At 44.1% G+C, this 14,752-nt stretch overlaps 1 protein-coding gene across 5 annotated transcripts in view; it reads left to right on the forward strand.

The window, feature by feature from the left end:
* LOC127569144 (protein Shroom2-like) overlaps positions 1–14,752 on the forward strand; it is a 180,621-nt gene that overhangs the window by 76,159 nt on the left and 89,710 nt on the right. For 4 of the 5 annotated variants that reach the window (XM_052013527.1, XM_052013522.1, XM_052013523.1 and 1 more), the window contains exon 2: positions 4,445–4,596. The exons of the other annotated variant lie outside the window; for it this stretch is intronic. In XM_052013527.1, coding sequence (XP_051869487.1) covers positions 4,445–4,596 — 152 coding nt within the window. The remainder of the gene's footprint in view (positions 1–4,444; positions 4,597–14,752) is intronic. 5 annotated transcript variants of the gene reach the window in all.

The raw sequence follows: 14,752 nt of genomic DNA on the forward strand, positions 1-14,752 counted from the left end.
TACTTTCAAACATCAGCCAAGTGATGGAAACTGTCATCACTAGTGTCATCAAGCTGCACTTTCTCAGCAATAACCTACTCACTGATGCCAAGGTTGGCTTTCCAGGACCACTTGGCACTAGTTGTCACCATAGTCTTGGTCCAAATGTAGATGAAAAAAAGGGCGGCACAGTTGCACAGCTGGGAGAGCTGCTGCCACATGGCTCCAGCTTGGTCTTTCCTTTATGGTACGATAAGATGCACTCTTGACCTCACAATCTACCTTGTTATGGTCTTGCACCTTATTGTCTACCTGCACTGCACTTTCTCTGTAACTAACTTTATTCTGCACCCTGTTGTTGTTTTCCCTTGCACTACCTCAATGCACCATTGTAATGAAATGATCTTTATGAATGGCATGCAAAACAAGGTTTTTCACTGTACTTCAATACATGTGACAATAATAAACCAATTTACCAAGTTTATTTTACTTTTGCACTTGTGTGCTGGGCCTCACTGGAGAACCAGGTTCAATCCTGACCTCTGGTGCTGTCTGTGTGGAGTTTGCACGTTCTTCCTGTGACCGTGTGAGTTTCCCCAGGAGCTCTGCATCCCAAAAACCTGGGGGTCAGTCGGTTAATTGACCACTGTAAATTGCCCCAAGTGTGTAGATGAGTGCTAGAGTCTGGGGTGGATGATGGTTAAAGTGGGCTCAGTGGAGCAAAGGTGTGTCATGAGTGACTGCCCCTGACATCAAGGCAGCATTTGATGAGAGTGTGTCCTCAAGGCACCAAGGGTGAAGTCAATAGGCATTAAAAGGAAAACACTCCAGTGAAGGAAGACGTACCTTGCACAAAGGAAGATGGCCATGGTTGTCAGAGGTCAATTATCCCAGCCCCAGATCATCACTGCAGGATTTCTTAGGGGCAGTGTCGTAGGCCCAACCATCTCCAGCTGCTTTATCGCAAGGTCAGAAGTGGGCATGTTTTCAATGATTGCACATTGGTCAATTCCATTCACAATTCCTAGGCAAACGAAACAGTCCATACCTGCATACAGCAAGACCCAGACAACAAGCAGGCACGGGCTGATAAGCGGCAAGTAACGTTCTCGCTACAGAAGTGTCAGGTACAGACCAGCTCCAACAGGAGAGTCCAGCTATGTTCAGTGGAATCACCACTGCCATGTCCCCCACAATCAATGCCATCTCAGTTACCACTAAACATAGTCTCAACTGGATCAACAACATAGACACTGTGGCTGCAAGAGCAGGTCAGAAACTGAGTAACCTACTGTGAGTAATGCATTACCAGCCTCTGTGCAATGAGTCTTGGGAAGGTGTTGCAATGTTAGGAGAGGAAGAAACTTGCATTTGTGGACTCTATAGTGGACTCCCTCCTTGATGTTCCTATGCACTACTGTGGGAGTACAGCAGTGTCAGAAAGGGCATCTTTTGAAAGCAGTGCTTCAGACAGTTTTTGAGACAAAGTGGGCTTGTCATAAATTCCACCATCTTCCCCCTCTCTTTCGGTATTCCTTCGTGAGTTCCTGATCCACTCTTCCTTCTCCACCAACCACTCCCCTTCTGAGAAAGCTTTCCCGCACAACCGCAGGAGGTGCAACACTTGCCCTTTCAACCTGTTCCCTTCCCACCATCCAGGGACCCCAAACCATCCTTCCAGCTGACGCAGTGATTCTCTTGAGCCTCAAAGAGGTTTGATTATAAGGTAGGCCTCCACGATTCGGGTTGGACCCCACTTTGTACAGGGAATTAGTTGCTATCCCACAGGAAAAGTTTGTTAGTAATGGAAGTAGCCTTTTGAGGAGACTGGTTATAATTAGTCACAATGAACAGGCTGTGAAACAAAACCATTAGCAGTCAATAGCACTTCTGTTTAAAACTTCATTTCCTCCTTTCAGCTTTTGTGAAACGTGAGGGTAGCTGAAGTTTTTTTCTTCCTCATATCTTAGCTAATTCAATTTGAACATACAATGTTGAATCAAATTCCCCAGATTCCAATTTAACCAAATCTTTCCTGTTTTCTTCTTCTCTGAGCCTGTTAGTAGGCGTCCAATTCATGGATGTGAGGGGCCACTCTGGTTCTTTGCCCATGTCCATTAGGAATGCGGATTCTTCCAATCACCCCACCTCCTCAAAGCCATCTTTCCACTGCTGTCCTCAGATCGGCACATAGCCTCAACCTCGCATGATATATTTTGCTCGTATTTCTCACAACATTGAAGGAGGCCTGGAATAAAAAACAGAAAGTCCTGGAAACACTCTGTGGGTCAGGCAGCATCTATGGAGAGAGAAGGAGTTAATGTTTCAGGTCCGGGACCCTTCATCAGATCCGAGAAACAAGTTAGTTGAGGTAGCAAAGAGAAGCAAGGTGGTCAAGGTCAACGTGAACTAGACTAATTTGTTTTTCTCTTTCAGTTCTGATAAAGGGTCAAAAATAAAAGTGGTGAGGTTAAAATAATTGGTAGAGGATTACAGGGCAGATAAGGAAATCTTTCGTACTGATGGTGGTGGAAGTCTGGAACTGTCGGCCTGAAGGCTGGTATTGGCAGAAACCCTCACCACATTTGAAGGGTGCCTGGATTTCTCCTTGAAGAGCCATGACCTGCACAGCTACTGGCCTAATGCTGAGATTAGGCTCCATCTGTCGTCTATGACTAGCACAGACAAGATGGGCCAAATGGCCTTCCTCTGTTGTAAAATTCCTTTGATTCTATGAACATTATTAACAAGTTGGTTGCTGTGTTTTTCCACAATGTTTAAACGATTCATGGGCCCTAAGGTACTTCGAGATATTTTTCTAAGGTTGCGAAAGGTGCTGTAGAAATCCAGCACTTCCTGTGTCTGTCTCGGACCTTGTGCTTCCAGAGAAACTGAAGAGCTGAAGTAGTTGAAAGGATGAGAGGATGGCCTTTTTAAAACAATTAATTCGGAGAGGGTGGATGTGAGACGCTCCAACTGGTTGGAGTGGCTGGAACTTGGATAAGGGGGCAGTCTTATTCTCTGAAAAAAGAATGTACTTGCCAGAGAAGGTGTACAGCAAAGATTCATAGACTGGTTCCAGGGGTGGTGGTTTGCTGTTTGAGGAAGAACTGAGTACACTAAACTTATATTGAGAGCAGCACAGTAATACAGCTTGTAGAGCTGCTATCTCACAGTTCCAGGCACCCTGTGTGCCATCTTCAGTCATCCTGAAGTCACCCTGTCATCTTCAGTGCTGTCTGTGTGGAGTTTGTATGTTCTCCCTGTGACTGAGTGGGTTTCCTCCAGGTGCTTCAGTTTCCTCCCACAACCCAAAGATGTGCTGGTCGGTGGGTTACTAAGCCACTGTAAATTGACCCTAGTGTAGGTGAGTGGTAGGATTTTATGGGAATGTGGGCAGAACAAGAAAAATGGGATTAATATAGGATTAGTGAAAATAGGGTGGTTGATTGTCGGCATAGACTTGACGGGCCGAATGACCTGTCTTGGTGCTGTATCTCTCAATGACTTTATGATCGGGAAGGTGCAGATCCCACCTGAGCCAAAAGTACTTCCATCTCTCCATTTGCTTCATGATGTTGGACTTGGGAAAATAAAGTAAATCCGGGTATAAACATCCTTTCATACGTCCTGCTTTCTCCTGATGTTTATCACCATATTAACGGAGTGAAATGATAGAGTGTGTGTTTGAATAATCCCCTTTCATGACATGAGGGAGTCACTAAGCACTTTACAGCCAATGAAACATACTTTGAAGAGCTGTCAGTCATGTGGTAAGTGCAGTAACCTTCTGCGCGCTGCAAATCTCTACAGTAGTAATACAACAATGAGCAAACCATCTGTTTTAATAACGTTGGTTTAGAGGCAAATAATGGCTTTCTCTTCACAATAGGACCTTGTGATCTTCCCTGATGTTTCCGTGCAGTAATGAGGAATGCTGTGCTGTGTCACCATTACACCTTCCATCGTATGGCATTTTTCATTGCTGTACTATCTGCTCTCCCATTGAATTATTTCAAAGAAGAGCTGGGGAGTTGTCCTGGTTTCCTGAATGATATCTCACAGCCACCATTGGCAAAAACAGATTATGCGGTTCCGTTTCTCATGGCTGTTTGTGGGAGCTTGCTGTGCTTAAATTATTTGCCATGTTTCCGACATAATGGCTAGACTTTAAATTTACTGCATTAAACCATAAGTGAACTGTAGTGAGAGAGAGATAGACAGACAGACACCACAGCAAGAGACGTTCCCAGTGAGGCAGCCTGCTCATTCAGTAACGGCACCTCAGTAAGGGCACCTGTTGTGCTGCCTTATGGTTTTTATCCAATTCCATTTTGAAAATTGCTTATAAATTGTTTACCAATCCCCTTTCAGGAAATAGATTTCCAGTTCGGGACAAGTAAACTGGTTTGAGGAGAGGTGAAATTCTTTGCTTGCTCATTCTCCCTCTTTAATTTCATCACAGATTGAGGAAGGAAGCAAAGCGGCAGCAGTGGGAAAGCTTCAGATCGGAGATGAGTTGGTTAGCATCAACGACGTGGTCCTGACTGGCTTCAGGCAAGAGGCAATCTGCCTTGTGAAAGGATCGCACAGGTCGCTGAAGATGGTGGTGAGGAGGTGAGGCATGAAACAAAGCCCAGGGGGATGACATGCACACTGGCACTGCTCACTTTAAACAGTCCTTGGTGCAGAGGTGGAAGATAAGTTAAAAGTGGAAACTCCTGGAACCAGTCACCAGGTGGAATGGCAATTTTATGGTTCTAAAACTCCGGGGAATCTTCAAGTTTTCAACTTTAGTTACTGAATTTGGGACTGATGGTTTAAGCTCTGTCACAACTGTAGTAGTTCTAAAACAAACATAATTCCTTTCTGGTGAGAAATGGATATTGTGGAAAATGAAACTTGGAAATCCATTCCACAAAATGGTGTGGAATGTTTGTGGAGGATAGGAGTAGCCTTCCTTAGAACAAGGAAGGAGAGGGGGATTTTTTTAGAGCTGTAATTATCATAAATGTTTTGAATAAGGAGAAACTTCTTCTCAACTACTTATTTTTTGGGTCAGCGACCAAGCAAAAATTTAAGATTGTTGGCTAAAGAACTAGAGGGGAGAGGAAGGGAACGATTTTTTTACGCAACATGTTGCTGAGGCAAAAGGCCTTATGTTTATAATGTATTTTTCATGTCTGTTTCTGGACGTTCCAAGCATCTTACAGCTAATGCAGTACTTTTGAAATATGGAGAGCATTATAATGTGGGAAACACAGTAACCCACTGGTGCCCACTAAGCTCCCACGAACAGAAATGTGTTGGAATCCAGGTAATCTCTTTTAGTAAAGGGGACTGAGAGGTTAACATTGGCTGGGGTATTGACAATGACATCCAGTGCTGCTTCAAAATAGCCTCATGGGATATTTAAGCTCCTCCTGAGAGAGAAGAGATCATTGGTTCAAGTCTGACTCCAGAGACTTGAGGGCATAGTTTAGACTGACAGTTCCTGGACATTTCTGAGGGACTACTGTATTGATAGAGGTGCCACCTTTTAGATGCAGTGTTAGTAATAAACCATCCCGTGACACTATTTTGAAGGAGAGCAGGGTGTTCCCTTTGATTCAAGGGCACAACTTATTTCTTACTCAACATCATTGAATGAATGACCCAGCTATTGCCATGTTGTTTGTGGACTGATCATTACTATTGTTCCAACATCACACCAGTGACTACCCTTAAAGACCCGCATTGGCTGTACATTGCCTAGAGATGTCTGAGGTTGAGGCAGGTGCTACATTAATGCAAGTACATGCCTTAGTTGTGGCTTGATAATGAACCCAGTCTGTGCATATTTAGTGCACAGGCTCACTGAAGGGTTGAGGTGTTGGTTTCGAGTCTTCCTTTCTTTCTGTTGATTACTTTTTGAAAGGCCCTGCTTTGTTTTGGGCCTTCTCGTAAATCATTCATGGACAATGTGCTGAGTCGCTATTATTAACGTGGAATAGATCCTAAGTGAAGTGCTCAATATTGTATTACCTGAAGGAACAGTTCTCAACTTGGGTTTCACATTGTGAACTATGCAGTGAAGCTATTTGGAAACAGCATTGCAGATCTGTAGAAAGTGGGAACATTAGGTTCACTCCCATCCCTTGTTCCAAGATTGTGACTGGATTAGAATGTGATTTCTAGTAGTACTGTGAGAGCATCTTCAATGGACTTCACATATTCGAGAAGACAGCCTACCACCACTGAAGGATAACCAGGCATGGCCAATAAACATCAACCTTACCACCAGTACCTTCGTCCCAAAAGTATACTATTACCAAAAAATATTCTTCCACCCATTGTTCCTTAGGGGTACATTTGATGAATAACAACATTTTGACACAGTCATTTTGAATCTGTTACTTTCCAGGCTATTTAAGTACCCAGTGTTATGATAGCCTCCGGTACAGTAGTTTGCACTGGATTTGTGTGTAATCTTTCGAACTGATCTCTAATCTTTTCTGTGGAGAAAGGACATTTGCCAATAATTCATTGCATTTGACGATGCCTGAAACGTCCACAATCGTTTGTGGACAAATGTGTTTCAAAACACTAGTTGAGGATCAACTAATGATCTCTGAGCGTATAACTCAATGAGCTGTATTCTAGTGAGGGCTGAACATCTTATGGAGAGCAGAGGGAAAAAGAGAGACTTGTACCTTTCACAACCTCACAAGCCCCAAGTATTTGACAGCCAACAATGGACTATTGTAATGTGATCACTGTTGGAATGTAGGAAGTATCTAATTTGCAAACAGGAAACCCCTACCAGTAGCAATTCAATAATGATCGGATAACCTACTTTGGTTGTCACTGGAGGGTTTTAACACAAAAGGCGTTGGAGGAACTTGAAGGAAGAGATCGTTGGATAAGATTGAATTCGAAGGCAGAATACAAGGTTAATGGCAGGACTCTTAGCAGTGTGGAGGAACAGAGGGATCTTGGGATCCACGTCCATAGATCCCTCAAGGTTGCCATGCAGGTCGATAGGGTTGTTAAGAAGGCGTATGTAATGTTGGCCTTCATTAGTCGGGATATTGAGTTCAAGAGCCACGAGGTGATGTTGCAGCTCTATAGAACTCTGGTCAGACCACACTTGGAGTATTGTGTTCAGTTCTGGTCGCCTCATTATAGAAAGGATGTGGAAGCTTTAGAGATGGTGTAGAGGAGAGTTACCAGGATGTTGCCTGGATTGGAGAGCATGTCTTATGAGGATAGGTTGAGCGAGCTAGGGCTTTCCTCTTTGGAGAGAAGGAGGATGAGAGGGGACTTGATGGAGGTGTACAAGATGATAAGAGGCATAGATCGAGTGGATAGTCAGACACTGTTTCCCAGTGCGACAATGGCTAACACGAGGGGGCGTAATTTTAAGGTGATTGGAGGAAGATATAAGAGGGATGTCAGGGGTAAGTTTTTTTACACAGAGAGTGGTGGGTGCATGGAACACACTGCCAGCAGAGGTTGTGGGGGCAGATACATTAGGGACATTTAAGAGACTCATAGATAGACACATGAATGATAGAAAAATAGGGGGCTATGTGGGAGGGAAGGGTTAGATAGATCTTAGAGTAGGATAAAATGTCGGCACGACATCATGGGCTGAAGGGCCTGTACTGTGCTGTAGTGTTCTCTGTTCTATGTAACTCAGCGGGTTAGGCAGCATCTATGGAGGGGAATGGACAGTCGATGTTTCAGGTTGAGACCGTTTATCGGGAGGGTCAAATGTTGTCCAAGAGAGTGCAGTAGGATCTTTTATGTCAAAGAGCTGGCGGGGTTATGATTACAATACCTCACCTGAAAGACAGCACCCCCAGGGGTACAGGAGGCAGATGCTGAAAATTAAGCCAACCTTGCTCTAGGTGAAGTCGGGAAGCAATTTGTTGTAAATAGATCTGTTACTCCCCCACCTCTGGGAGCTGTTGAGACTGGGTTGAGTTGAACATTTCAGTATGGAAATTGATTTCTATGAAAGAGAGGAATTGAGGGACTGTGGGACCAAGGTGAGATTGTCTCGAGGGGCTCCTGTCACTAAACTGGATGGAGATGCTATTGGACAGTACGGTGCTGTCCCCCAGCCAAATTACACTGACCTTCACTGTCAAGAACAACCACTGGAAAGGGTGAGGAACATCCATGGGAAACAGGGAGTTTGAGCCATGTGAAGGTGTTGGGAAATAAATTCACAAAGGCAATATTCTTTTGAAAATAGGTTCTCACTGATTAAAACAGGCATAATGCTACGGCAATATCCCCGTGGCATGTGGTACATTGTGTAAAGTGAAGCAGCAGGGGAGATGGCTGTGCTGGGAGAGCAAGTGTTTGAGTGCGGGCAAAGCTCACGGTTTTCATTCAAGGTCAGGTGCCTGAACTTCACAGTGGGAGCGCTGCACTGAGGCGGTGGTGACCTTGTGGTTCCTGGCCTCCCACTGCTGTCAGTTCAGAAGGAACGCTGGCACTTGGAACACATGGGAGGAGCCTTGAGGGGAGGGGGGAAGGGAGAGTCTTTGGGAGAACTGAGCAGCCCCCCAGAAGTACCAAAGCCCCAACTGATTTGGGAGGGTGGAGGAGTTGTGCCAGTTGAATGACTTGGAGTAGGACGAAAGGTCAGAGACTTGAGTGATTGAACAACAACTGGGCCAACTCATCCAAGAACATTTTTACTAATCTATTAAAGCCAACATTTTATCAGCGTGTGGTGTTTGTTCAAGAAAGTACTTTCCTGAATCAAGGGCCGATCAAGCACAGTAGGGCAGCAGGTGGTGCTGCTGCTGCCTCACAGCACCAGTAACCCGGGTTTGATCCTGACCTCCGGCGCTGTGTGTGTGTGTGTGTGTGTGTGTGGAGTTTGCCTGTTTTCCCTGTGACTGTGTGGGTTTATTCTGGGTGCTCCGGTTTCCTCCCATATCCCAAAGATGTGCTGATAGGTTAATTGGCTGTTGTAAATTACCCTGGGTGAGAGGGAGGTGAATCAGACTGGAGTTAAAAAGAGAGAATGTGTTGAACAGGGACAAATGGGGGAAGGGGACTGATGGGTTCCTCTGAGAGCCAGCATCAACTCAATGGGCTGAATGGTCTTCAGTTCATAAGGAAACATGAGAAACATCCCGTTTTTAAATTGAGGGGATTGTATGTCACAGTTTGCATTTATTTGCATTTTGTTTTAAGCTTCTCAGTGTTACATGCAAAGCCGCACATCTCTGTAAGAACCAGCTCTCAGTCACGACACGTTGTGCAGGGAAGTTGTGTTCTGTGGTGTCCTGGGCAAATGTGTCAGATGTCCAGATGTGAAGGGCCATTATAATGACCTCCCCTGGAGACTGCAGCGTCCAATCCTGTTCCTGTCTCTGAGCTGCTAGCTCTCCCTCCTACTGTGTCCCTGAGCCGTCTGTACCCCCACCCTGTCTCTGAGCCGTCTGCCCCACCCCCTGCCCTGTCTCTGTGCCGTCTGCCTCCCACCCCGTCTCTGTGCCATCTGCCTCCCTGCCTGTCTCTGTACCCCACCCCCTACCCTGTGTCCGTGCCGTCTGCCCCCCCCACCCTTCCTCTGTACTGTCTGCCCCCGCCCTGTCTTTGTACCCTGTACCCCTGCCCCGTCTCCATGCCGTCTGCCCCCTGCCCTGTCTCTGTGCTGTCTGCCCCCCGCCCTGCCCTATCTGAGCCGCCTGCCTCTCATCCAGATCCTGTCCCTGAGCTGCCTGCCTCTCAGCCTGTCCATGGCCCTGAGCAGTGATTTTCCCCCCTCATGCTCTGCAGTGCAGTTATCCCTCAGTGCACCAGATTATCCTGTCACCATCAGATGGCTGTCTGCTGTGCTTTCTAAATGAGCACAGAGACTGCACTGTGAAAAGGTGTTCATTGGCTGTCATTTGTCTCCGGACTTCCTGAAGTCGTGAAGTGGGGGGCTATATAAATTCACATTCTTTTCCCTGGCATGTGTCCTTTGCCCTTCAGGAAGAGGAAGGACTGAGGTAGCTGAGTTCAGCGTTTGTAGATGAATACTTGGCATTCCTTTGCTGCTATTCCTTTTGCACAGAACAAAGCAATGTCAAGTCAAGGATGTAATTAGCCAGGCGTTTTAAGAAGTGGCTGTACTCCGATCTCCAGCAAGGCAGGCAGGCAAGTCAGCATTTTAGGAGACGAAACTGGAAGGGAGTCCGAGACTGGTCCCAAGACACCAACCCTGAACACGGCTTCTGGGTTAGTTCTTTCTGCCCTGTGACGGCAGTGCCCGTTGATAGGTCATCAGCAGATAGTGGAGGTTGCATCATGGTCTGGTACAGCAGTTGGAATGCGCAGCAATGTAAGAAGCTGCAGAGAGTAGTGGACTCTGCCCAGTACATCACGGGCATATTCCTCCCCACTATTAGTAGTATTTACAGGAGTGCTGCCTCAAGGAGGCAACATCTGTCATCAAAGATCCCTACCATCCGGGCCATGCCATCTTCTCGCAGCCACCATCGGGCAGTAGGTACAGAAGCCCCCTGAAGTCCCACACCACCAGGTTCAAGAGCAGCTACTTCCTTCAACCATTCCATTCTTGAACCAACCTGCACAACCCTAATCACTACCTCAGGATATTGGTATTGGTTTATTATTGTCACTTGTACCGAAGTACAGTGGAAAAACTTGTCTTGCATACCGTTCGTACAGATCAATTCATTATACAGTGCATTGAGATAGTACAGGGTAAAAACAATGCTATGGTAGCAATGCTATGATCACTTTGCACTACAATGGACTTTGTTTTTTTGTTCTGTTCTTTCTTGTAAAAATTGTGTGTAATATATGTTAAGTGATGTTTTTCTTGTGAATGCTGCTTATCTGATGCTATGTGCCTGTGACGCTGCTGCAAGTAAGTTTTTCTTTTCTTTCTTTTTCAATCTTTTTATTAGTTTCCAAATTAATACAGATTAATATATAACATCGATGATTGTATATGTACTACAAAGAGATCAAGAGAACAATCATGGCATAGGTAATCATAAAGAATAGTAAAATATAAAAAAAAATCTTTAGATCTCATGATCTCTTAGTAGATGAATATAATATAAAAGAAAGAAAAAGATTTATTGTGTATATAAAAGAAAAGAAAAAAGATCCCCAAATCAATTAAAAATTGTAAATAATATAACAAACCAACTAAAAAGAAAATTTCAAAAAAAAAGACAAAAAAACTGGACTGAAATTTCTCAATAGAAACAGAGCAATATTATGTCGTCAACTCTGTTCCTCTAAATTGAAAAGTTATTGAAAAGGGATCTATATCATTTGAAAGTATGGAATAAATGGACTTCAAATATCTTCAAATTTAAGCGAAGGAGCAACAGTACCACTCCTAATTTTTTCCAAGTTTAAACATGATATAGTTTGAGAGAACCATTGAAAAGTAGTAGGGGTATTGGATCCTTCCATTTAAGCAAAATGGATCATTTGGCCATTAATGTGACAATCATACGGTAAGCGGAAGCAGATAAATGGCCAGACTCTATCTTTGGTAATCTAAAAATTGCAGTGATAGGGTGAGGTTGTAAATCAGTATTCAATACAGTTGAGATAATGTTAGAAATGTCTTTCCAATATTTTTCCAAAAGAGGACAGGACCAAAACATACGTGTCAGAGAAGCCACATTCGATTTACATCTGTCACATATAGGATTTATATGGTGATTAAAAACGGGCTAGCTTATCTTTTGACGTATGGGTCCTGTGAACTACCTTAAACTGTATCAAAAGGTGTCTGGCACACATTGAAGGTGTATTAACTAAATGAAGAATTTTCTTCCATGTCTCTGTGGGTAAAGATGTCTGGAGTTCTCTTTCCCATTCATTCTTAATTTTGTCCAGTGATTCTGGACGTATTTTCATAATTAAATCATCGATTATTGCTATCAAGCCCTTCTGTTAAGGATTAAGACCTAAAATTTTTTCCGTAATTTCAGTTTTATATGGTGTCGGAAGAGAGGATAAGTTTTTCATTGCACCTGTGTATACATGTTCTTGTGCATATGACAATAAACTTGACTTTGACTTTGAGGTGGGGCTTCTCTGCATCATTGTTGCCCCAATCCTGACTTGCATCAAGTCCCATTCACCCTTCCTGCTTCCGGCATACCTCAAGTCTTTAAATTCCCCTCCTACTTACATCTCCCTCTCTACTGCAGAAGGTACAGTGTATCTGGATTGATAAGGAATGACACAAAAATTAAGAGGTGAAAGTAGGGGAGAACAGAGTATTGATCTATAGGAATGAGCATGTTGTTTTCAAGTTTATGAACTATTGTTGGTGAGCTGTCAGTGCTGGTCACTGAACTACGTACAATTTATATTTATTACTTGAATGAAAGGATACTGCATCGATTCCATATCTTTCCCATGTGGCATGGAAGGAAGCCATTTCAGTCCATCGTCTGTGCCAGCTCACAGAGCTTTACCATTCAACCACTAATTTTCCCTGTATCCTATCCTCCCCACATTCCCATTGACTCCTGCCAGATTCTACCACTTCTCTACACACTGGGGCCAATTAACCTACCAACCTGCACGTCATTGGGATGTGGGAGGGAACTGGATCACCCTGGGGAAACCCACAGAGTCACAGGAAGAACGTACAAACTCCACACACAATAGCACCCGAGGTCAGGATTGAACCCGAACCAAACGGCTCTACTTGCTGCACCACTGTGCCGTTCTTGTATCCAGATTAACCAATAGTCACGTAGCTGGGAAAGGCAGGTCTTGTTAGAAGGTGAGAGGTGGCTGATGAAGTAATAATGGGAGGAAAAATTTATATGCTTTGTCATAAAGAGTGGAAAAAAGGCATGTTTCTTTAAATGGTGAGAAACTATTACTTGTTGATATATCAAAGGATCTGGGTATGCTGGATCATGAGAGACAGAATGTAAACATGCAGGTAGACAAGCAAATGGTATGTCGGCCTTTAAGAGATTGCAAGGTGAAAGCAAGAAGATCTTGCAGAGATTGTGCTTAGATTTGAGCTGAGTTAATTATTTGTACTGTGTGCAGATTTAGTCTCTGTACCCAAAGGATATGCTTGCCCAGGGGAGTGTATTTGCTAGATGAGATATTATACAATGAAGGGAGAACATGCTTGGCCTATATTCTTAAGAGTTTAGAAGGAGAGGTGATCTCATTGAGACAGTTAAGCTTCCAAGAGGGATTGATAGAGTAGGACTTTAAGCTAAAATATAAACACAAAATTCTGGAAATACTCAGCAGGTCAGGCTGCATCTGTGGGGAGAAAAACAGAATTATTGTTTCGTTTCTAGTTGACGACCTTCCATTTGAAGTGTTAACTCTGTTTCTCTCTCAGATGCTGCCTGATTTGCTGAGTATATTCAGCATTCTCTGGACTTTATTTCAGATTTCCAACACCTGCAGTATTTTGCTTTTGGATGTTATGAAATAGCATCAGTGTGTTGTGCTCTGCCTCTTAAATTCGATCCACTGGCAGATACATGAACAACATTTAAAAGGTACTTGGACAGGTACATGGATAGGAAAGGTTTAGGGGGCTATGAGCCAATTGCGGGCAAATGGGACTGGCTTAGGTGGGAATCTTGGTCAGCATGGACCAGTTGGGCCGAAGGGCCCGTTTTCAAGCTGTATGATTCTATGACACTGATGTTAATGGAATGAACTTCAGAGTCACAGTACAATGTGCTGACACTGCTATATAGCACGTGTAGTGCTACCAACTGGGATGAAATTACTAGGCATAAAATTCTTGTTCTCATTCATTTGTGTGTCTGCCAAGTTGCTGATATGAACATACTTTGTTCTTCAGGGTAAAATCTTTCAGCCCTACCAAACAAAATTATGTTACTGGACTTGAGTGACCCTTTGTACTGTACAATTTATAGGAACAACTTCTGTGTTGCACAAATAGTTACTATGTAAGAGTATCAGAGTAAAGCGTTGGAAGATCTCTCTGTCAGTTTCAAAGCCAGGGTAAAATTGGAGAAGTTATCTTGGGAGAGATATCTGTTTTATTTCTCTTTGGAAATTAACAACTTTTCCAATAAATGGGAGACCACATGTAGTCACACTGTTGAACTGAGGGTTTTAGCCAGACATAGGGTTTTAGTACGATACCCATTATCTACTACAAGCTTGCAGACTTCCACAGCTACCTCGACTACACCTCCCTCCCGCCTCTGTTCTCCCAGTTTCTATGTATCCATTGTATCTATTCTGATGATGAGCCTTTCCACATCAGTGCCTCTGAGATGACCTCCTTTTCTCCTTACCATGGCTTCTTCTCCAGCATAGTTATTGGCTCTCAGCTGTGTCCCTTCCATTTCCTGTACTTCTGCTCTCAATTCCTATCCTCCCTGGGAGAGCGAGGATATGATACTTCTTGTCCTCACCTTACACTCCCCCCCCCCCCCCACCTGCTTCCACATTCGATGGATCATACTCTGTAATTTCCACCACCTCCGGTATGCTTCCACTACCAGATTAGTATTGAGGTAGATCGGAATTGAAACTTCGATGGCTAAGTCCAGACTTACAAACACTGATCGCCCCCTGTTTTGAAGTTCTGATTGGGTAGGCTTGACCGATGTTTGAGATCGTTCTTGGGACGTGGGTGTTGCTGGTTAGGTTGACGCCCATCCCTAGTTGACCTTGAGGTGGTGATGGGCCTTCCTGAAGCCTGCAGTCAAGGACCCTTGAGAGCCATTTATGAGCAACCGCACGAGGATGAAGGAATGTTGATTTT

This window comes from Pristis pectinata, chromosome 4, assembly GCF_009764475.1.
Source record: "Pristis pectinata isolate sPriPec2 chromosome 4, sPriPec2.1.pri, whole genome shotgun sequence".
Taxonomy (NCBI): domain Eukaryota; kingdom Metazoa; phylum Chordata; class Chondrichthyes; order Rhinopristiformes; family Pristidae; genus Pristis; species Pristis pectinata.